The sequence below is a fragment of the Coregonus lavaretus genome (genome assembly GCF_964263955.1).
Source record: "Coregonus lavaretus genome assembly, chromosome: 38".
NCBI classification, from domain to species: domain Eukaryota; kingdom Metazoa; phylum Chordata; class Actinopteri; order Salmoniformes; family Salmonidae; genus Coregonus; species Coregonus lavaretus.
Genome location: NC_140025.1, coordinates 8,191,520 through 8,214,943, shown reverse-complemented (window position 1 = coordinate 8,214,943; position 23,424 = coordinate 8,191,520). Strand labels below are relative to the sequence as shown.

Sequence of the window (23,424 nt, the reverse complement as noted above, 5' to 3'; positions counted from 1 at the left end):
TCCTTCTCCAACACAAACCATACCCAGGTGAGGATGTACCCTACTGCTGCTTGGTTTGTAGGTTGCCATGGTGCTTCTGCCACGGTGAGTCAGCAGGTGATTCCCTCTGATAAGGTGCGGTTTAGCACAACGGGGAGGGAAAGAGCACCCGTACCACTAAGTATAGTGTTATAAGGGGAGGATGCTTCACTGTTGCTACATACAGCCCAGAATACTGCCCTGTAGGTGAGGCCAATCCCTTGAAATAAACAGAGATATACCCCATAAACTGAGACCAAGGGCTTAACACCTGTGGGATGTAATGCAGTAACTGCTCCCCCCAAAATTCCAAAACCCTTTTCTTTGACATTGTGTAATGTGTATATTCCGCCAATAAGGATCCCGGTATATTTGCGGTTCCCAGCTGGGTTAATCCCGAAGGCCACGGGAGAAGCCCTGACGCCGGAGCAGCAGTATCTCGGCAACAGGAAGGATACAGGACACCAGAGGAGACGCACGACCCCGTGACAGTCAGGCCGTAGTAAGCCTGCTGGGAATAAACGGCGAACGTGAAACCTACTTTTCATTCAAAGGAGAGTAAGTCAGTGCGAAAAAAAAGGCCAATTCAACGAGCCAGGCAGCTAACGACAGTCTTGAAGGATTTGCTGAGATCTCATGTCTGGCTCCAATTTTCTCCCCTTAGAGTTACTAACGTGATGACTAGACCGGGCACGCCCGTGCGTCCGCATGTTGATTTTGTCCAACCACACCAGACGCGATCAGGACGCGCAGGTTGAAATATCAAAACCACCTGTATTAATTTGGGACAGGTCGAAATGCATGAAACATTAATGGCCATTTAGCTAGCTAGCTTGCTGTTGCTAGCTAATTTGTCCTGGGATATAAACATTGGATTGTTATTTTACCTGAAATGCACAAGGTCCTCTACTCCGACAATTAATCCACAGATAAAAGGGTATACCTAGTTAGTTTCTAGTAATCCCTCCTCCTTCAGTCTTCTTCTTCTGACTTTATATGGCGATTGGCAACCAACTTTAAGGTGCATTACCACCACCAACTGGACTGGAGTGTGGACCTCAGTTCAGCTTTCAATCACCCACGTGGGTATATGGTCCTAAAAACCAATGAGGAGATGGGAGAGGCGGGATTTGCAGCGCATCAAGCGTAAAAAATATAACCAAGTTCTATTTTAGCGCCTGGCTACACAGACACTTGTTTACGAACGCAAGCAGTTTGGATTAAATGATTGAATAACATTTATGTGTACATGTATTTTGTTATGCGAGCGGTGTGGTCAGCATGTAAGAGTAGATCAAGGGCAGCTGAAATGGAATTACATAACGGCACGTCTCTTCTTTATGAGTATCTCACACTGCGTTATGCTGTTAGCATAGCCAAGACCACATGGAAGAATGAGACAAATTAAGAGCTTTTGATGATAACATCTGGGCGTAAATAATATACGATGACTTGAACAAACCATAAAAAAGGCTATTTTTGAAAATGTGGTGGACTTTGGTCTTCTCAAATGACCCGAGGAGATGAGGACTTTAAACTTACATTTCCCTTCAGTAGACTCCCAAGTCAATTAGGGTTCTTTATCAACTGTTTTAACTGCATCACCAAGGCTGCGTTTACACAGGCAGCCCAATTCTGATTTTTTTTTACACTAATTGATCTTTTGACCAATCACATCAGCTCTTTTTCAGAGCTGATCTGATTGGTCAAAAGACAAATGAGTGAAAAAAATATCAGAATTGTGCTGCCTGTGTAAACACAGCCCAAGGCATGTTAACGGACCTTCATTACCATGGTTATGTTCAGTAGGACACACCATAGCAAACAAATGAAAATTTGCATTTCTAATTGGACAGGTCCAGGAAGTTCCTCCAGCTTTAGGGAAGGGTAAACCTAGTCAGTTGCACAACTGAATGCATTCAACCCGAAATGTGTCTTCTGCATTTAACCCAACCCCTCTGAATCAGAGAGGTGCGGGGGGCTGCCTTAACCGACGTCCACGGCGCCCGGGGAGCAGTTGTTGTTCGGGGATAACTGCCTTGCACAAGGGCAGAATGGCTACTGGCCCAACGCTCTTAACCGCTAGGCTACCTGCCGCCAAGATTAGGGTTTACTCCGTTTTCAACCGTTTGGTGCCTACTGAACGTTTCCCTTGCCTTGGAAATGGTGGAGAATGTGTCTAATTAACAGTCTTCTGATCAATGCCGCCACCTCACCCACCCCCATATCACCCAGTCATTCGTCCATTCTCACATACTCAGCCTTCACATCATCCTTCTCCTCCTCTTCCCAGCTGGACATTACATCTGACACTTTCTTCTCCAGATCCCTATTTCCATTTCCTCCTTAGTCCATGTTTCCATTTCTGCAGTGGCTAGTACACAGTAGATTATGTAATACACCACTGGGGGCAAAGCCTTCTCCGAATACAAATGAGGGCTAAAAAGGTAATCTTATGGTGAGCTATTTCCCAACATCTTTGTCCAGGTTACTTAATTTGTACATCAGCAAGCAAGCAAGCAAACACCAAGACCTAGCTAGGTCTGGGCTCGACATTAACGCTTGTCCTATTGTCCGGGACAAGTAAAACAAATTAGTGGACAAGAAGAATATAGATTTTTTTTAAACTATAAATCGCACAAAAATCACAATATCACACAATTACTCAGATCAGAATAATATTCAAATCTATTTTTCATATTACAAAAGCCTACATGTCAAAGTGTAGGTGATATGCATATCGGCTACAGTCTCATGTCCAAACCGATGCTGATATGAGGAAAGCGCCAGAAAATGTGGTCAAACTTTAATGAGACTTTTAATTACATAAATATAGGTTAAATACCAGTCATGTTTGACAAATATAATGAAGGATAATTAACATTAATGTCTAAAGGCTTGATTCTGTCGACATACTCGAGACACGGTTGGTTCAGATCAAATGGTCACAAGACCGGAGAGTGAAGGACAGTGCCTGTTGCACACCGCACATCATTCACCTTGAATCTGAGCGGGGGCGGTCAGCATTTTGAAACTATTTAACCATAAACGTAATTGTTTAACACCTGAACGTTTTATGTCATTTTATGAAGCATATCTTACCTTGTGACAAAGTAGCCTAGCTTAGCCAAAATACAACCACAGAAATGTTGAGGGAATTATTGTATAAACACTTAATATGCCATTGAAACCAGCATTTATCTCATGTTCTATTGGTTTTCAAATCTATTTTATTTTATTGTCCAGCAGCCAAAAGGTATGATCCAAGTCATATTAGTAACCCATGCTAGTTGATGCATCTTTAGATCTCCCCTCTTTCTTAATTTCTAAAGGATATTTATCTCTGTCACATGAAACCACTCGTGCGTGCGGTATGCTTTTGAGACAGTGTTTTTCCGCTTATTGCATTTTGGAACCTGGCCTACAGCCAGGTGCGCATTTTTGAACGTATAAATGAATAAATAAATATTTATCAACATTTTAAGCTAAACGGTCTGACCTGCTGCATCAGCCTCATTGCTGTGCAGTGGTTGTATGAATTTTGGATCCGTCGTCCCAGAACTGTCCCACAGTCTGTTTTGAACTGTCCCTTAATTTCAAGACATAAGTATTTGGTTGTAATTGTAATGTTGCAATATTTTAGAGGCTACCAAGGGTGGCCAACCATCCTCCAGGAGAGCCTTAAAGAGGCAGTGTTGCATTTTGAGACGGGCTTGAATATGCACAAAAAAAAGCAAATAGGCAGAGTGTAGCCTACTTTTTTGTCTGATTCTCTATGGTAAAAAAGATAGTAATGTATTTTATTTTGTAAAGTGGACAAGTACTTTGAGCTTTAGGACAAGTAAAAAATAAAATAAAAGTCCTACTTCTCCAAAATGTGGCTAAAAAGTTCATGTCAAGCCCTGTAAGTCTACACTGATGTGTGAGAAAAGAGCATAGCCCACTGTCATCTTATGTGCACACATAAACAGGATGACTCTCCAAAGATGGTAACTTGGTTTTGGCCTATTTTTAATGTCATTAAGTCGAAGTGTTGAAACTAGACAGTTATCTGCTCTCCAAGGGTTGACCAGGCTTTTCAGTAGACAGACATTTTAAAAAACACTAGTAGGTCAGGAGGACTGACTGTGTGGAGTCATATGACCAACCATGGATACCTTCAGAAACGTAGGCAGACACCAGATTCTGCGGACCAATCAGAAAGTCCCGGTGCTGCCCCCATTGCCTGGGGTTCGCTGATGCTGCACGGCAGAGCATTGGCCAGCAGCACTCCATCCGCTGAGCAACTCGTCAATTATTGAGCTGAACAAAGTGCTGATGAGCTGTGTGACCTGGCTGGCTGGCTGTGTGAAGCTCCAACAGTAGTAGACTGAACTTTCCTAATTTACCAGATGTTGAAGCTTTATTAGAAGTAGACCTATGAAGCCAAAGCATCCAATAATTTAATGAATTTAGTAAAAGGCTGATGCTCCTATGTGCCAGTTATTATTTTGATGAACTAAGCAATCTCATATTGGCATTAGATTTGAGTATAATGACATGGAGCTACAATGGAATCCTATGGAAAAGTTAAGCAGCGTTTTAGGTTTTCATCCCACTTTGACAAACCCTTTGTCAAAGACCAATGGTCAGACACCGTGGGTCACAACTGACCCAACAGTCTAGCAAAACCGACCTGCTCTTTAAGTCCACTGATCTGGATACATTCTGCAGCCCTGAGGCTTCATCTGACCAGCCATGTCTGACCTACCCCTGCTCGATACCCGAGAGTGCTCGATCAACACTACCCGAGAGTGCTCGATCAACACTACCCGTGGAGTGTCTGACTGCCTCAGAGCTGCATGCTGGGATATGAGAGGAGCGGACATGACAGTGTTCCTCTATCCATGCCCTATCAGCTCTTTCACCAATCCATTATTTCAGTGGTCCCAAAAACCGAGGGGTCCATAGATGGTCAAATCTCTAGAGTCTAGTAGGGATGGCTTAAATGCAGTGATCACCAGAGGCATTTTGAGTAGCTTACACATGGAGCACTACAAGCAAAGTTACTGGTTGATAATAATAATCATCAGTGATCATTTGGAAAGCTCCAATGGTATCTTACCACCAATTTACATTTTGTATGATCACGTTTCTCAATAATCCCAGACATATGCTAATAACATAATGTAAAATACCAGACAGTGGCTATAAGTGCACTGGTTGGGTCTTGGTGACAACGGTTAACTAAGCAAAATACTTGGACAGTGAATGGGAGAGTACTGTCTGAAAATATGGGGTTATTCTATGTATGGACCCATATGGCATTTCAGTATTAAATGTGCATTTTGATGAGTTAGGCTAGGCCTAGTCCACTCAGATAAATATTTACCCTTGTATCATAATAACAGCAGCAGAGTATTATGACAGAAAAGCACATAGAAAATGTCAGAAAATGTTTTGTAAGCTAGCGTTTAGCTCTATGGTCATACTTACTGCTGACTTTCATACTGCCAAATGCTGAGGGCTGCGGCAGTGCCTTGCAGCTCTCTGCAAAGGAGGTGGTTCTGGGCCGACCCGACATATTCCAATCCAAGATATCCCTGCTTCGTCTTCAGTCGAATCGTACTTTTCCCAGTTCTATTAGTCTTTGACTGTCCTCTGTAGAATGCTTTTTGAAAATAAAATTGAAAATAAAATTGGTAGCTAATTCCACGATAGAGGTCTGCTTCTTCCTATATCGTTCTAGCACGAGCTAGCCAGCCAGCTAGCTAGCAAACCAATTTCGAACTGGTCAGCTGTGTCAGGTCTCGAGCTGTCGTCCAGCCACATTCAGCAAGAATCTGTCATTTATTTTATTTTGTATGTTCTTTTCACTTACCTAGGCTAACGTTATAAAGGCATTCTATAAAATAACGGCCTGAGCCAGGTGTCTCATGAATTGGGCCTCTCAAAGTTGCCAGTACATAAAAAAACACAGCCGTAAACTGGAATAGGCTACCTACACTGGCATGAACGACAAGTCTGCTTACGTTTAATGATTCTCCAAAAAAAACAATATCAGGTCCAATAGCTAATCCTCATATTCTTATATTGAGACTAAAGGATCCGACAGCACCAGCCATGGCGGCTCCCAGTCTCAGACCGACCAACATTCAAATCGGACGAAATGAACAAAATTCCCGATTTCAGGCCGAAAGAAACGCACGGACGTTTCTTTGACAACTTCGCCCCCATAAACACGGAAGTAATTGTCGATAGTCCTTGCTGGCTGACGGCGACGTGAAATACTATCCCAAATGTATTTTTTTGTTCAAAATAGTCATGATATAGCTCTACTAAATGTGAAATTCTCTTTTGATTCCTTCTTTCTCTGTCTGCTATTTCTCTTTGTCAGACTACGACCAATACAACGCAAATTACTTAAACTATTGAGTGGGTGACTCTCTTTGACGGTTTCCACTAGATAGCACAGCCACAAAGTCAAAGTGCCTATATCGTAAAGATTCAAGAAAAGAAAACATAGCTTTTTTTGGTCTTCATTTAAGGCTATGGTTAGGCATATGGTTAGCAGTGAGGTTTGGATTAAAAACAAATGTTAAGAAGATACATTTTAGAAGTGGGCGGGGTTTGTGACTTTGTGGATGTGGTAACTAGTGACGACCCTCTTCGACGGCCTCTACGCAAATCTTAAACTACGGGAATCTCGAATTGTGCACGCGCAGGCAGACGCGAGGATGTCACGTCGACCAATCCAAAGCGAATCCATATGAAATTTGGGTAGAGACCGCAAGCCCAATGAGCGCGTTGATGTCGATAGCCTACTGCTGCTATTGTCAAGAAAAAGAAAAGGTATTTCAACATAACCACAGAGTTTATAATGGTGCAGTAGAGTGTATTCATGGATGCCAAGGAAAGCCAGGCGTCGCCAAATATTTGACAAATAAAACAATTTAAACATTCTCTTTCGTCTCTCTCTCTCTTTTAATAATTTTCCGTCAATTCGCAAGTGTCACCGGAAAAAGCATCCAAACGAGGGAAACAGCGCCCCTCTGTCTAAGTATGTGTAGCCTATGTATCTGATGCTGTCTGGACCAAAATACTATGTACCGCCGTAGCATCTGATTGATTGATGCCAGCAAGCGTTTGGCCTCCTTTGATTAAATAATTAGCCAATCAGCGTTGAGTTGAGCTCAACTGTGGGTTGTTCTGGTGCAGCAAAACGCCCCCCAAGGGAGGCTTGGTTTTACACCAATAAGTGTACATTTCCTAAACATTTGATGGAGATGGGGAGTTGGGCTTAATTCTCTGTACAGGCCAATGATTATGACGGCGATTCTGATCTAACCATTAATTAATATGTTGTGCCACTGGCCTGAGACGATTAAAGTTCAATATGTAGCTTAGTAGGCTTTTTAATTTTTTTATTTCACCTTTATTTAACCAGGTAAGCCAGTTGAGAACAAGTTCTCATTTACAACTGCGACCTGGCCAAGATAAAGCAAAGCAGTGCGATAAAAACAACAACACAGAGTTACATATGGGGTAAAAAAAACATAAGGTCATAAAATACAACAGAATATATATATACAGTGTGTGCAAATGTAGCAAGTTATGGAGGCTCACGTTAACTAGTTAGCTAATTTAGCAGGTTCATTGTTGCCCATGCAAGGAAGTTAGGCTAGCAAGCATTTTTAGCTAGGTAGCCTATGACAACAAAAACTTAAAGTGTACTGTATGACAGAGCCAAATACCATTTTGCCAACATGAAAGAGGAGGATAGCATTTGGCGTTCAACTAGTCTATAAGGAGGATAGCATTGGCGTTCAACTAGTCTATAAATAGGGTGAGTCAAAAAAAAAAAGTTTTTACTTGCACAAACACAGACATAAATCAGTACCATGGACAGCGGCATGATAATTAGCTAAGTTGATTGGACCTGTCATTCAGGGCAGGTGGGGCAGAGATTGGCTCAGTGTTCTGTCACTCATGGGGACACTACTATGTGGTCCTCTGTAGCTCAGCTGGTAGAGCACGGCGCTTGTAACGCCAAGGTAGTGGGTTCGATCCCCGGGACCACCCATACACAAAAATGTATGCACGCATGAATGTAAGTCGCTTTGGATAAAAGCGTCTGCTAAATGGCTTATTATTATATTATTATTACGTCACAGCAAAATCTAGGGGTAGAGCTCGATAAATTCAAGCCCCTTGGGTGCTTCCATAGACTTACATTAGAAGTGCCCATCCAAGAAGGCTCAAGGTCATTGGCCACGTTATATCGACAGTAGCTTTGATTGGATTGATCATGTACACATCATACTTTCATAATCTTAGCTAGCAAGCTAGCAGTCATCATCATGAATCATCCTTTTCAATCCTTGTCATATGAAGATAAATAATGTTATATAAATGATAGATAAAACATATCGGTACTCATTGGCCATTGAACATAAACATTACACAACAAGTTGGAAATCGCAAATTCAACAATGAGTGGTTTGGAAGAAATCAGTGGCTAACTGCATGCATTGCAAAGCAATCACTAGCCTGCTATTCAGTGGAGTGGGTGTGTGGTCCAAGTCTGGGTTTAAGGGTCTCTTTTCAAATCAAATCAAATGTTATTGATCACACACATGTTTAGCAGATGTTATTGCGGGTGTAGCGGAAATGGTTGTGTTTCTAGCTCTAACAGTGCAGTAATATCTAACAATTCACAATACACACAAATCTAAAAGTAAAATAATGGAATTAAGAAATATATAAATATTTGGACGAGCAATGTCGGAGAGGCATAGACTAAAATACAGTAGAATAGAATACAGTATATACATATGAGATGAGTAAAGTGAAAATATGTGAACATTATTAAAGTGACTGGTGTTCCATTATTAAAGTGGCCAGTGATTTCAAGTCTATGTATATAGGGCAGCAGCCTCTAAGGTGCAGGGTTACGTAACCGGATGGAAGCCGCCTAGTGATGGCTATTTAACATTCTGATGACCTTGAGATAGAAGCTGTTTTTCAGTCTCTTGGTCCCAGCTTTGATGCACCTTGTCACACCCTGGCTCTGGGACTCTATATGTTGAGCCAGGGTGTGTTCATTCTATGTGTTCTGTTTCTTTGTTGGGTGTTCTAGGTTGGTTATTTCTATGTTTGACTGAATGACTCCCAATCAGAGGCAACGAGTGTCAGCTGTGTGCTGGTTGTCTCTGATTGGGAGCCATATTTAACTGTCTGTGTTTCACTTTGTGTTGGTGGGTTTTTCTGTCACGATCGTCTTGGAAAGGAGTAGACCAAAGCGCAGCGTGTTGCACGAACATGATGCTTTATTTAATTAAAGCGAAACACGAAACAACAAAACAAATAACGATTTGTGAAGTCCACAGTGACAATGACTGTAAAGGAACAAAAACCCACAAACACAAAGTGAAACACAGACAGTTAAATATGGCTCCCAATCAGAGACAACCAGCACACAGCTGACACTCGTTGCCTCTGATTGGGAGTCATTCAGTCAAACATAGAAATAACCAACCTAGAACACCCAACAAAGAAACAGAACACATAGAATGAACACACCCTGGCTCAACATATAGAGTCCCAGAGCCAGGGTGTGACACACCTGTACTGACCTCGCCTTCTGGATGATAGCGGGGTGAACAGGCAGTGGCTCACATGGTTGTTGTCCTTGATTATCTTTTTGGCCTTCCTGTGACATCGGGTGCTGTAGGTGTCCTGGAGGGCAGGTAGTTTGCCCCCGGTGATGCGTTGGGCAGACCGCACCACCATCTGGAGAGCCCTGCGGTTGCGGGCTGTGCAGTTGCCGTACCAGGCGGTGATACAGCCCAACAGGATGCTCTCAATTGTGCATCTGTAAAGGTTTGTGAGGGTTTTAGGTGCCAAGACACATTTCTTCAGCCTCCTGAGATTGAAGAGGCGCTGTTGCGCCTTCTTCACCACACTGTGTGTGTGGGTGGACCATTTCAGTGATGTGTATGCCGAGGAACTTGAAGCTTTCCACCTTCTCCACTGCGGTCCCGTCGATGTGGATAGGGATCGCTGTTTCCTGAAGTCCACGATCATCTCCTTTGTTTTGTTGATGTTGAGTGAGAGGTTATTTTCCTGGCACCACACTCCCAGGGCCCTCACCTCCTCCCTGTAGGCTGTCTCGTAATTGTTGGTAATCAGGCCTACTATTGTTGTGTCGTCTGCAAACTTGATGATTGAGTTGGAAGCGTGCGTGGCCACGCAGTCATGGGTGAACAGGGAGTACAGGAGGGGGCTGAGAACACACCCTTGTGGGGCCCCTGTGTTGAGGATCAGCGAAGTGGAGGTGTTGTTTCCTACCTTCACCACTTGGGGGTGGCCCGTCAGGACGTCCAGGACCCAGTTGCACAGGGCAGGGTTCAGACCCAGGGCCCCGAGCTTAATGATAAGCTTGGGTGGTACTATGGTGTTGAATGCTGAGCTATAGTCAATGAACAGCATTCTTACCAAGCTTAAAGGGATAAACATTCAACATTGGCCATGCTGTCAATCCAGCATGATTTCTGCCGCGCTCAAAACAACTGGAAACTCAGAACTGGGAAATCTCAGACTTCAGTGAGTTCAAGACAACTGGGAACTCGGGAAAAAAATGAGCTCATCCAACTCGGGAATTGCAAGAGCTCCGACCTGAAGATCATTGACGTCATCATGATTCAACCTTGTTTTTTTCTCAGTTCCCAATTGTCTTGAAAGCACCATAAATCCAGAGAATGCCAGACTTTGCTGAAAAATTTGATGACATAATTTGCAGAAGAACGACTGCTGCGCCACCTTCCTGTTCAAGTGAGCACAGCACAACAAGGTGAGTCCAAAAATGTATTTTATGCTGCTGCATAAATGATGTAATAATATGCCAGGGAGATATGTATACTGTAGCTAAGAAAGTTATACAAAGTGTATGTTGTGTAGTAAGCTGTTAGTAGCCCATGTGCCTCACCCTAATAATTTGGTATATTTTCCCCTCTTCATTTTGCCTACTGTTCTGACTTGGTGGTGCACATGTAGCCTATAACCTGTTTTAGAGAAATGTAATCATCTAATATTGTAAGAACTTTCATTGTCTGCTTATATGCCCCCTTTATTTATCCTACAATTCTGACTTGGTGTACAGGGAGAATACTGTAAGAACGGCCCATGTTCTGAATTCTGTCGCTGTACATTTCAAAAGTGCTGAACAAATAGTTATATTGACCACTTCTGTCCTAGCTCGCTCATTAATGTCTTAATCGAAATTACGGATTGCCTCTTCTCCGTTCGTCGTTCCCTTATGCTATAGCTTGTACATCTCAATTGTCATTAGAAACCACATTTGTTTAAGCAAGTCAGCCATATCAGCTATACTACCGGTCAAAAGTTTTAGAACACCTACTCATTCAAGGGTTTTTCTTTATTTTTACTATTTTCTACATTGTAGAATAATAGTGAAGACATCAAAAATATGAAATAACACATATGGAATCATGTAGTAACCAAAAAAGTGTTAAACAAATCAAAATATATTTTATATTTAAGATTCTTCAAATAGCCACCCTTTGCCTTGATGACAGCTTTGCACACTCTTGGCATTCTCTCAACCAGCTTCATAAGGTAGTCACCTGGAATGCATTTCAATTAACAGATGTGCCTTCTTAAAAGTTAATTTGTGGAATTTATTTCCTTCTTAATGCGTTTGAGCCAATCAGTTGTGTTGTGACAAGGTAGGGGGGGTATACAGAAGATAGCCCTATTTGGTAAAAGACCAAGGCTATATTATGGCAAGGACAGCTCAAATAAGCAAAGAGAAATGACAGTCCATCAATACTTTAAGACATGAAGGTCAGTCAATACGGAACATTTCAAGAACTTTGAAAGTTTCTTCAAGTGCAGTCGCAAAAACCATCAAGCGCTATGATGAAACTGGCTCTCATGAGGACCTCCACAGGAATGGAAGACCCAGAGTTACCTCTGCTGCAGAGGATAAGTTCATTAGTTACCAGCCTCAGAAATTGCAGCCAAAAATAAATGCTTGGGCCAAGAAACAATGGACATTTGTCCAAATTTGAGATTTTTGGTTCCAACCGCCGTGTCTTTGTGAGACGCGTTGTGGGTGAACGGATTATCTCTGCATGTGTATTTTCCACCGTAAAGCATGGATGGGGAGGTGTTATGGTGTGGGGGTGCTTTGCTGGTGATTTATTTAGAATTCAAGACATACTTAAACAGCATGGCTACCACAGCATTCTGCAGTGATACGCCATCCCATCTGGTTTGGGCTTAGTGGGACTATCATTTGTTGTTCAACAGGACAATAACCCAACACACCTCCAGGCGGTGTAAGGGCTATTTTACCAAGAAGGAGAGTGATAGAGTGCTGCATCAGATGACCTGGCCTCCACTATCCCCCGACCTCAACCCAATTGAGATGGTTTGGGATGAGTCGGACCGCAGAGTGAAGGAAAAGCAGCCAACAAGTGCTCAGCATATGTGGGAACTCCTTCAAGACTGTTGGAAAAGCATTCCAGATTAAGCTGGTTGAGAGAATGCCAAGCGTGGGCAAAGCTGTCATCATTGTCCATTCTGGTGTGAGTAGACCCTTAATTACTTTAGGTAGGCTTAGCATCCTTATGAGTAACAGGCAGGCTTATGGGTTTCCTCATAGCATCTTCTTCAAGGATGACAGATGCGGGACACATTAAAGTTTAATGGAAAATCTTAACGGAGAGAAATGTTCCTATCATTATGCTACGGATTATAATGGCATGTGGCACAGGCTAGACCATTTATGGTGGCATTCTTGACACATCTGGACTTGGACAACAGGATCATTTAAATTAGAAAAATAATCAACAGTAGCCTTAGATTTAGATGCATGACTTTATTTAGTTATCCAATGTTTAATAGGCCCAATGAAAACTGGGACTGGGATTCCTGCTGAGTCATATTGTCGAGCCAGGGCAGCAACGAGTTCCATAAATCATGTTCCATCAAAATGTCTAAATGCCAGGAGGATCTCCAGACCCAACCGGGAGTACCTCAAAATCCACAGAGGGAAACTCAGCCAAGAGTTTTATAGCCTAAGAAAATCATGGGTGGGAACCTGCTTTTAAGTGGTGCTGATTAGGCCTACTCTATATTTGAACTTGGGAGGACTGCTTTTAAACCAAATAAGTAAATATACTGCTGCAGTAAAGTCAGGCCTGCTAGGTCTACTCATTATAATGTGGAAGTGTTTTTAGTCCATTTACAGAGAGCTGCTGAAGCGTAGCCCACTGGGCACAGACATCAATTCAACGTCTATTCCACGTTGGTTCAACATAATTTCATTGAAATGACGTGGAAACAAATTGATTCAACCAGTGGGAGGTGTTTTTCAGTGAAACAACTAGACAGGCCTTGGCATTCATGCAGTGTCAGGACATGAGGAATACTGTCCCAGCATGCCATGCTGACTCTTTATGAGGCTGTTCAATACAGTCAAATCTATAATTGCTACAATCCTTTCTCCTGCAAGGTCTGTGTGCTCCTCTCATTCCTCTTTCCCTTCGTCTGAGTGTATCTTGTCAGAGAATATTAATTATGTAATTTGGGAAACTCATAACAAAGCACCGTAACGACAAGTTCTTTTCACAGAGTTGCACAGCTAATTTACCATTGATTCATGCACAAGGACAAGAACAAGAATAAGTGCTCGTTGCAATACGAAAAACCTCCTCTTCTTACAGCCCACAAGAAGATCAAACCATTGACAGTAAAGGGGTCTGGATCTAACAACACATGTGGGCTCTCCCTAACCGAGTCTGTAGTACCTACATGTTTCAAGCAGACCACCATAGTCCCTGTGCCCAATAAAGTGAAGGTAGCCTGCCTAAATGACTACCGCCCGTTCACCCACGACTGTGTGGCCAGGCAACACTATCATTAAGTTTGCTGACAACACAACGGTGAGACCGACAATGAGGAGACAGCCTATAGGGAGGAGGTCAGAGACCTGGTAGTGTTGTGCCAGGACAATAACCTCTCCCTCAACGTGAGCAAGACAAAGTAGATGATCGTGGACTACAGGAAAAGGAGGGCCGAACATTCCACCATTCACATCGACAGGGCTGTAGTGGAGCGGGTCGAGAGTTTCAAGTTCTTTGGTGTCCACATCACCAACAAACTATCATGGTCCAAACACACCAAGAAAGTCGTGAAGAGGGCACGACAACACCTTTTCCCCCTCAGGAGACTGAAAAGATTTGGCATGGTTGTAAGGGCTGGTGTGAGGTGTGACCCAGGTGCCGTGCAGGATAGACAGTAGGCAGAGATGGTGAAACAAGGATCTTTACTGGTGGTCCCAAAACCAGGATACAAAATAACGGACTTGTCACGATAAAATAAAGGAGGAGCAAATTGGTCTCCAAAAAGGCTGACAGCAAACATAGGAAATACTAACTACGACTGAAAACAACAATGAAACAGAGAGAACACTTCTCAAGTACCTGTACATACGTCTCGCGATCAGACACTGATTAGTACTGTTTGGCATCGAGAAACTAGCAGAGAAAACAGAGCAAGGGAACACAGGGAAGTGAGGGCATAAATACACAGGTGAACAGTTAGACACAGGTGACACCAATAGGATAATAATTAGTCCAGACTGTGAGTGAGGAGGTGCCTAAGGTTGTCGGAGGATGACACCTAGTGGGTCGCTCCGGAACTGCGACCCCCTCCTGTAACACATGGGTCCCCAGATCTTTACAAAGTTCTACAGCTGCACCATCTAGAGCATCCTGACCGGTTGCATCACTTCGTGGTATAGCAACTGCTCGACATCCAACCGTAAGGCACTACAGAGGGTAGTGTGTACAGCCTAGTACATCACTGGGGCCAAGCTTCCTGCCATCCAGGACCTATATACTAGGCGGCGTCAGAGGAAGGGCCAAAAAAATTTCTAAAGACTCCAGTCACCCAAGTCATAGACTGTTCTCTCTGCTACCGCACGGCAAGTGGTACCAGAGCACCAAGTCTAGGTCCAAAAGGCCCCTTAACAGCTTCTACCCCCAAGCCATAAGACTGCTGAACAACTAATCAAATGGCCACCCGGACTATTTACATTGACACCCCACACTGAGCTAAGCACAAGTTCATTAGCAACATCATCTAACACTTACCCATGTAATTAAATACATTTCTGAAATAATGCCCCTAACGATGTGGTTACATCCACTTTGAAGCAAGTTTAGTTCTTACTGTGCTGTAGTACATATTAAAGGAGCGGTTTACTTTTTTTAACCAAATCTTTTAACCATGTTTTTTGCGATTTCACTTGGTTTTGAGAAACTTACCCCACCAGCAATAGACTTCCTCATTGCTCATTCTGCAGTATGGGGGCCATGGATAAACATCAACAAAGGCTCCAAAAACACCCAAATACTTCCTTTTAGAAACGGCAAAGCTCTCAGTATAGTGATGCAGGTCTTTAGATGTTGTACACAGTAAAAATAAAGTACTACTTAAGTAGTTTTTTGGGGTATCTGTACATTACTTTACTATTTATATTTTACTTTTCCTCCACTACATTCCTAAAGAAAATATGTACTTTTTACTCCCATACATTTTCCCTGACACCAAAAAGTGCTCGTTACATTTTGAATGCTTAGACAGGACAGCAGTATGGTCCAATTCACACACCTATCAATATAACGCGTTGTAATTCCTACTACCTCTGATCTGGCAGACTCACTAAACACAAATACTGCATTTGTAAATTATGTCTGAGTGTTGGAGTGTGCCCCTGTCTGTCCGTAAAGATAAAAAAGAAAATCATGCTGTCTGGTTTGCTTAATGTAAGGAATTTGATGTACTGTATAGCATTTACCTTTTTATTTTGAAGTATGACAATTGAGTACTTTTTTCCACCACTGTACTTAAGTACATTTAAAACCAGATACTATTAGACTTTTACACAAGTAGTATTTTACTGGGTGACTTTTACTTTTACTTGAGTCATTTTTTATTAAGGTACAGTATCTTTACTTTTACTCAATAATGACAACTGAGTACTTTTTCCACCACTGGTTTTACACATGAAGTTTCAAATGCCACGTGTAACATGTCCCACCCACTGTAGTCAGCACGTTCCCATATCTGCAGTTCTGCACGTGCGTAGTGCTGTCTTATCTATAGAAACTCATAGATAATGGAGAGAAGATTATCTCAGGTATCTTCATGAGCCATACCATCTTCAACTATCTTCCCCCGCAGCTGCCTCCCAGTTGAACACTACTGAAATATAAGTGCCCAGGTAGATGTACTGTACTTCAGCCAAGACACAAGTGTGACAGTATTGCTATGGAATGCATAATTGAAGCAATTCAACTCCATAATGAGAACACTTTCCTGATATCAGAATTCTACAGTTCCAGGAATTGATTAACATTAATGGTGAGAGCCTTCCATGGGTAGTTTACAAAAGAAGCATGATGTTATTATATATATTTTTTAAATCTCACAATAATTATCCATTATATCCAAATTACAATAGAAATCCTATACAATTGTCTTTGGACTTCCCTTTGCCAACTAAGCCTTCTGTCCTCACCCCTTGAAATTAGAAGACATGGGGAATTCTTTCACTCACCTCTAAGTATATCTCAAAAGAGATGTGTCATCATACCACTGGCACTGCCACTTCAGTTCTGTAGGGGTGAAGAGTGCAAGCCAGGCACAGACAAATGGGGGATTTTTGCGAGAGCATTCAGCGCAATCTCTTTATCTGCAGGATTACTTTACCACCCAATTAAGAGCTGTTTAAGAGCACGTAAAAGGGATGGCCATGGTATAAGATTAGGAATGCTTAAACTTTTGTTGCTATCTTACATGTTCATCAACAATATGGAAGACAAAATCACTTTTGTATGTGACGGTTCTGAAATAGGTTATATCCATGTAGGTGCAAAATCCCTTCAAAGGGGTTGGCCTGAGAGGTTTAACGCAACCCGGACACAGACATAGAATAAAATGGGACAACACAATATCATGAAATATTACACTTTATTATGAATGAAAGTACATTATGCTAAATTCTTCACATTGGAATGATTATTGCCACAGGTATGAACAGCATTATCTTATGTATCCAGTTAACAGAACAGTACTCATATCAATGATATACTGTATGTATAAAATACACAGATATAATATAAAGATATTAATTTCATTTTATTCAAATGAATGATTTATTGAAATGAATCAAACCAATGTAAAATATTTAATTCACAGTACAAGCTCTGGATTAGTCTCTTTTTGCAAGAGATCATCACATTAACATACACAACTTTCCCCTTGGTTTGTAACACCAAAGAGTTGTTTTGTGAGATAAGGGAAGGCATTAATGGTGTGTAAATGCTACAGGTGACAGAGACTATATTAGCACTGCATGTGCAAGCAGCCAAAGTGTCAACAGAAGTATAACAATTAAAGGGTAACTTAAGAAGAGAGAGGTGATTTAAAACAAGCATGGAACACATTCTGCGTTTCTGAATCTAAATTATATTGTAAAAACAAATCCATTTTACATCCAATTCAATCATCCCTTCATGTTAACACAGAAACTAGAAACTGAGGATCTACATAAAAATACATTTCATGAGTGCTCTACAACTAAATCAGTACTCCATGAGCTTCAGTTAGATGTTTAAAATGCTGTAATAACAATAATAATCTGTGGTTCATTTATGTTACAATCAGTCCTTGAGAAATCCTACATCTCATGTTGAAAGTGGCACTCTATTGTAAGTGAACGGCTCAGTGTCAGTGTTTATTGTGTTTGGCACAGGAGAAGTTGGGTTAGTCAGGTCAGTTGGGAGTCATGGAAACTGTCCATCATCCAGTACGTGTTAAAGTGAACTCGAGGTCCTTCCACTTCCTTCTATCCCAGAAGAACTCTCTGCAGCCTGTCGGCCGACACGCCCTTCTCGTCCTCCGACTCAGCGTCGCTCTGCGGGTTGGAGCTGCAGGGAGAGGTGCATTCTGGGGAGCACAGGTAGTGCATGAAGGGTAGCCGATACTTCCCGCAGAAGTCCACAAACTTGATGTGCCTCACACATGAGTCAAAGTACACACTTGAGAGGAAGGAGACAAGTAGCACAACAAAATGAGAGCAATAGAAATATCTCAAGGTGTGATTTTATTTACAAAGAGGATTTATGAATATCTTTTATTTGAATTTTTCCTCAAATTATTGAGGAGGACCAGCCTCCTCTTCCTCCCTGGACGAGCCTCCTCTGATCCACTCACAAATACTAGTACATAAGTATGTAACCTAAACTTGTCCCCTCTCCTCCACTTACCGGTACATTTAGGGTTGGGACACTTGCTGGCCAGGTCCAGGTAGTGCACCAGGTTTCCAGGCAGGTCATTGGGGTGGTAGGGCAGGTTGCGGGACTTTATGGTCCGTCCGGCCAGCTCCAACAGGGAGGGAGGGTCGTAAGTCAGGTCCTTGATGAAGCGGACCACCAAGGGGTTGCCGCGGAGACTGAGCTCCTGCAGGTGAACCAGGCTGAGGATCTCCCGCGGTAGGTAGGTGAGCAGGTTGTTATGGAGACTGAGGCAGCGCAGAGAGTAGAGTCTACAAACAGACATATTCAGACATGGCCGTGAATCATGGCTTTAGCTCAGGAGGCTAACACAGTCTTATGACACACAGGAGACCCACGTTTTCTTTTAAAACAGTCAGTCACATGAGCGAGCTACTAACTTTCACATTATGTAAAGTCAGTGTTGGATGGCCCTCACCTGGTGAGTTGGGGCAGTACACTCTGTATCTGGTTGTCACAAAGGACCAAGTATCTGAGACCGTGAAGGTTGGCCAGCTCTGGGGGGATGGAGGTGATAAAACATCTTCAGACTGCATCAGATCAGAGAAAAGTGTTTTTCTTCACACTTGGAATGACAGAGAACATTGCCAAATTAACATACAGATATAGGATCTTAATTTGAACCAGTTTTCTACAGCATAAAAATAATCCTGCAGCAACAGGAAATGTGAATTATTATGTGGATTGTATATAATGCACAATGTTCAAAGATCAATAATGGCCAAACAGTTTGAGTCTAAATCCAGAAGAAGCATGTGGGTTCAAAGATCCCTGAGAACCAGCTGTATTGGACTGAGTGATCTGTTTGTTTTTGGAGAACCGCTGTGATAAGTTTACACACATGCACATTCTACACTCTTGAACACCTGCCAACTTTCTCTGATAAAGCTGACAATAGAAGAAAGAGAGAGGAGATAGAGGGAGACTTAGCTAAGAATTTAACTCCAGTGTTTGACAATTTTATGTCAACGGAAGAGACAGAAGAAGAGAACAGATGATTGTAAAAGAACTCTGATTGTAAAACGTATTCTCTTCTTAGAGAGAGAGAGAGAGAGAGAGAGAGAGAGAGAGAGAGAGATCCTATGATAAAGGTCAAGAGGGGAGGCCTTATGATGCAAAGCACAGCTGCTAACTTAGCTACAATACAGTCTGAAACTGCTATAGGCTTTTGGGTGGTGTCCAATGGACCTTTTCATCCTGTCTTTATTCTATACATTATTCACTCTGTTACAAATCCTAAACCCCCATTTTCCTCTCACGGTGCCAGTTCCCCACTGTGGCAAGGCAATATGTCAAATGACCTGGTTTTGTAACATGGCACACAGCCAGCCAGACAGGCTAAGCCACACTGATGAGCCGACTCCAAAGATGTGTCAATGCAGCAACAAGATGGAGGAGACTATGGGCTCCTGTACCATCATGCAGGACATAATCAGGAACCACATGCTCATATGAAACCTATCTGGGTGAATACAGCAACAATATTTTATACTAACTTATTTGTCCGTTATCTTAAGCCTCACTATCTAGTTCCTGCATGCACACCATGAAATTACGGCTGCAGTTCTGGAGCCCCAGTCATTTCATTAAGACAGCAACAGAGCTAAATATTCTAGCCTACTACTGCATAATGGTTATTATGAGCATGCTATTATCAGGTAGGGCAGCAAGTAGCCTAGCAGTTAAAGAGTGTTGGGCCACTAACTGACAGGTCGCTAGTTCGAATCCCTGAGCTGACTAGTTGAATAATCTGCTGATGAGCCATTGAGCAAGGCACTTAACCCTAATTGCTCATATGACTCGTTCTGGATAAGTTTTTGCTAAATGCCTAAAATGTAAATTATATATGATAAGGGAAACATAACCTTGATATTGGGTAGTAGTGTGATGTTGTTTCCCTAGATTTCCCTTGTGTATGGGTGGTCCTCTGTAGCTCAGCTGGTAGAGCACGGCGCTTGTAACGCCAAGGTAGTGGGTTCGATCCCCGGGACCACCCATACACAAAAATGTATGCACGCACGACTGTAAGTCGCTTTGGATAAAAGCGTCTACTAAATGGCTTATTATTATTATAGATGATGCACCAAATTGCACACAAGGACAGTTCAAGTAGGCCAGGTCAAGAGGGATGTTAATAAGTTAATAATAACGAAATGTGTTTTCTTTATTTAATTATAGCTAATGTTATTTTTTGGTGTACAAACATTTTTATATATCTATATTGTAAATACACCTAATTGTAAAAGTTTTGTATATTTTGGTTTGGTCCATCGCGGGTTATCTGTACTTAGTACCCTATTATTGTTCTCTTTTGCCTGACCTTCAACTAGCAAGGTGCCAAGAGCTGTGGCTGCACCAAGGGCTAACATATTGTGTGTTGTCTCTTCGTGTGCAGGTCGAATAAAAATGATCCAACCATCAGAATTCCAGTTGTGGCAGTGTCCTAATTAAAAGTACACAACGCAGAACGAACCACGCTACAATATTGCAATTTCTTTATTCACATTTGAGTGTCCCAAATATGGGTTCTTAGAAGCTAAGAGCTTAGAAGCTCACAAGCTTAAAGCTCATCATAAGTTTCAACAACCTCACTTCGTCATGCATAGCTGTATACAGATAGTTGTTTGTTAAATGTCCGCCTTTATATTAAGTGGCTATAAAACGTATGATTACATGGTAATTACATGGTTTACTGCCGTGTGGGTAGTTAGTTGCGTTGTAACAAATACCGTTAGTCTACATTGTTAAAACTCTGTTACCGCTATGATGTATCCGTAGTCTATTTTACCTGGTAACATTTTCTATCTCTATGGGGATAGCTTTGAGTCTGTTACCCCCAAGAGACAGATATTTTAATCGCTGCAGTTTTAGAAACTGAATGGGCACCTCTTCAAATATGTTCACACTGAAGTTCAATGTGTCTATCTGCATGGACCCAAATTCATTTGGGAACGAAAATTCGTTCAAACGTTTGTTCTTGGCTATGAGTGTTTTGAGGTTTGACAAACATTGAATGTCCTCACAGAGAACCGTTAATCCATTTTTGCTTATATCCAGAACTGCCAGTTTGGAGAATAGACATACCGAAGCGGGAAGCACTGTCAGTCGGTTGTTGTACAGGTAGAGTTGTTGGGTCACTCTCCTCCGTTCGTCATCGACAGTGTCCAAATTTAAACTCTCCAGATTCAGATGGGACATGTCCAAAATGCAACCCCCCTGATCAACTGTTGCAAATAGCTCCATATTCAATTCCAATGCTATCCAGCTAGTTCAAACATATGAATGAATTACAAAGTCATTTAAAAAAGCGTAAGGTCTTTCAGTACTGATCACGACCGGATAAAGCCTCTTTATGCATTGCGCTACTTAGCCTCTTTATGCAGTCACACGACAGACATCACATGCACAGCTGTCACATTTGCACCAAATTGACATGTAGTCGGTGTTACAAGGCTGGTCAAGTGTTACAGTCTCCGCCCCCAGTTTAAATTAACCCGTGTATGCCTGCTTGCTCCCGTGCCACATAATGTCTCCATGTCCAGAAATCGAGCTTGCGCGCTCGTGTGGATGCTTTTCACATTGAAATACATGGTCAATTAACTTTGCAATTGGAAACCCCAGCTATCATTTCTGTTAGCCTACGAGGCCGGGGTGTTAAACATATCCCAGTTTAGGTCATCAAGCAGTACGAACTCTGAGGATAGATGGGGGCAATCAATTCTCATATGGTGTCCAGGGCACAGCTGGGGGCTGAGGGGGGTCTGTAGCAAGCGGCAACAGTGAGAGACTTGTTTCTGGAAAGGTGGATTTTTAGAAGTAGGAGCTCAAACTGTTTGGGCACAGACCTGGATAGTATGATAGAGCTCTGCAGGCTATCTCTACAGTAGATTGCAACTTCATCATAAAATACATGTGAAATTATATAATGACCATTATAAACTGGGTGGTTCGAGCCCTGAATGCTGGCTGATTGGCTGAAAGCCATGGTGTGAGATCATATATCACGGGTATGACAAAACATTCATTTTTACTGTTCTAATTACGTTACTAACCAGTTTATAATAGCAATAAGGCACCTCAGGGGTTTGTGGTATTTGGCCAATATACCACGGCTAAGGGCTGTATCCAGGCACTCTGCTGTATCCAGGCATTCTGTTGTGCATAAGAACAGCACTTAGCCGTGAAATATTGGCCATAGACCACATCCCCTCCTGCCTTATTGCTTAAGTATCGAATAAACACACACACACACACACACACACACACATTCAGTCAAATGTGTATCAATAAAAATTTGCAGAACCATTCCAGTAGGTCTATTAAATGTATTTATTGTATAAATGTATATAGATGTATAAAGCTTGCATACCTTTTTGACAATATAGTAGTCTTAATAATCAACAGGGAGTAAATGTTTTACTAAAAGACTACTGTAACAGTGAACAAAGTGAGCTGGTATTATTCTAAAATTGAGACAATAACACATAACAATGAAAAGAAACACAGGTTTTTAACTTCAATTAGACCATACATGGTTTCATAGTGTCAGCCATTGCTCTAAGAGAATGACAGCAGGATGTCCCATAGGTCTTAGTGAACATTTAAGGCACTGAATACCACACATTATAAAGACATTGAAGTCAAATATAGACATACAGGACATAGACAGTTCTAAACAAAGAAATGAAAGCTCAAGTCCATGCTGGGAACCTACTTTCTAAAAGTTACTACAGATACTGTACTTCAGGTATCTTGCATTTGAACTTTGGTTTCAGTAATGCCATCTAAAATGTTTTTTAGAGGTTGTTTTGGCAGTTTTTCCCAATCCTTGTGCCGAACAAAGTCATCCAATCAAAGCACCTATATCCTGAGAGACCGACATGCATCAGCTTCCAAAGAAACATCAACGATCAAATGAATTGCAGTGATGTTGGCAAAGCATGCACAGATGATGTATGTCTCAGACGGACCAGACAATTGTGTATTTCAAACTAGTAGGAGGGACCCATAGTACTTGTGTTATCAAATACTATTATCC

The 23,424-nt window shown here is 42.0% G+C and overlaps 1 protein-coding gene and 1 pseudogene across 5 annotated transcripts in view; both read right to left on the bottom strand.

Annotated features, from left to right (window-relative positions):
* The window catches only part of LOC311112234 (glycogen synthase kinase-3 beta-like), a 33,514-nt gene extending 27,118 nt beyond the window's left edge, over positions 1–6,396 (bottom strand). For all 4 annotated transcript variants that reach the window (XM_084155276.1, XM_084155278.1, XM_084155277.1 and 1 more), the window contains exon 1: positions 5,494–6,396. In XM_084155276.1, coding sequence (XP_084011402.1) covers positions 5,494–5,581 — 88 coding nt within the window. In that variant the 5' untranslated portion in view covers positions 5,582–6,396. The remainder of the gene's footprint in view (positions 1–5,493) is intronic.
* Positions 6,397–17,938: 11,542 nt separating this feature from the next.
* On the bottom strand, positions 17,939–21,629 carry LOC311112144 (leucine-rich repeat-containing protein 58-like; annotated as a pseudogene). The gene is made up of 4 exons: positions 21,175–21,629; positions 18,805–18,916; positions 18,356–18,637; positions 17,939–18,131 (listed from the first exon to the last, which is right to left on the bottom strand). The product of its transcript is annotated as a leucine-rich repeat-containing protein 58-like (transcript).
* Positions 21,630–23,424: the final 1,795 nt, after the last annotated feature.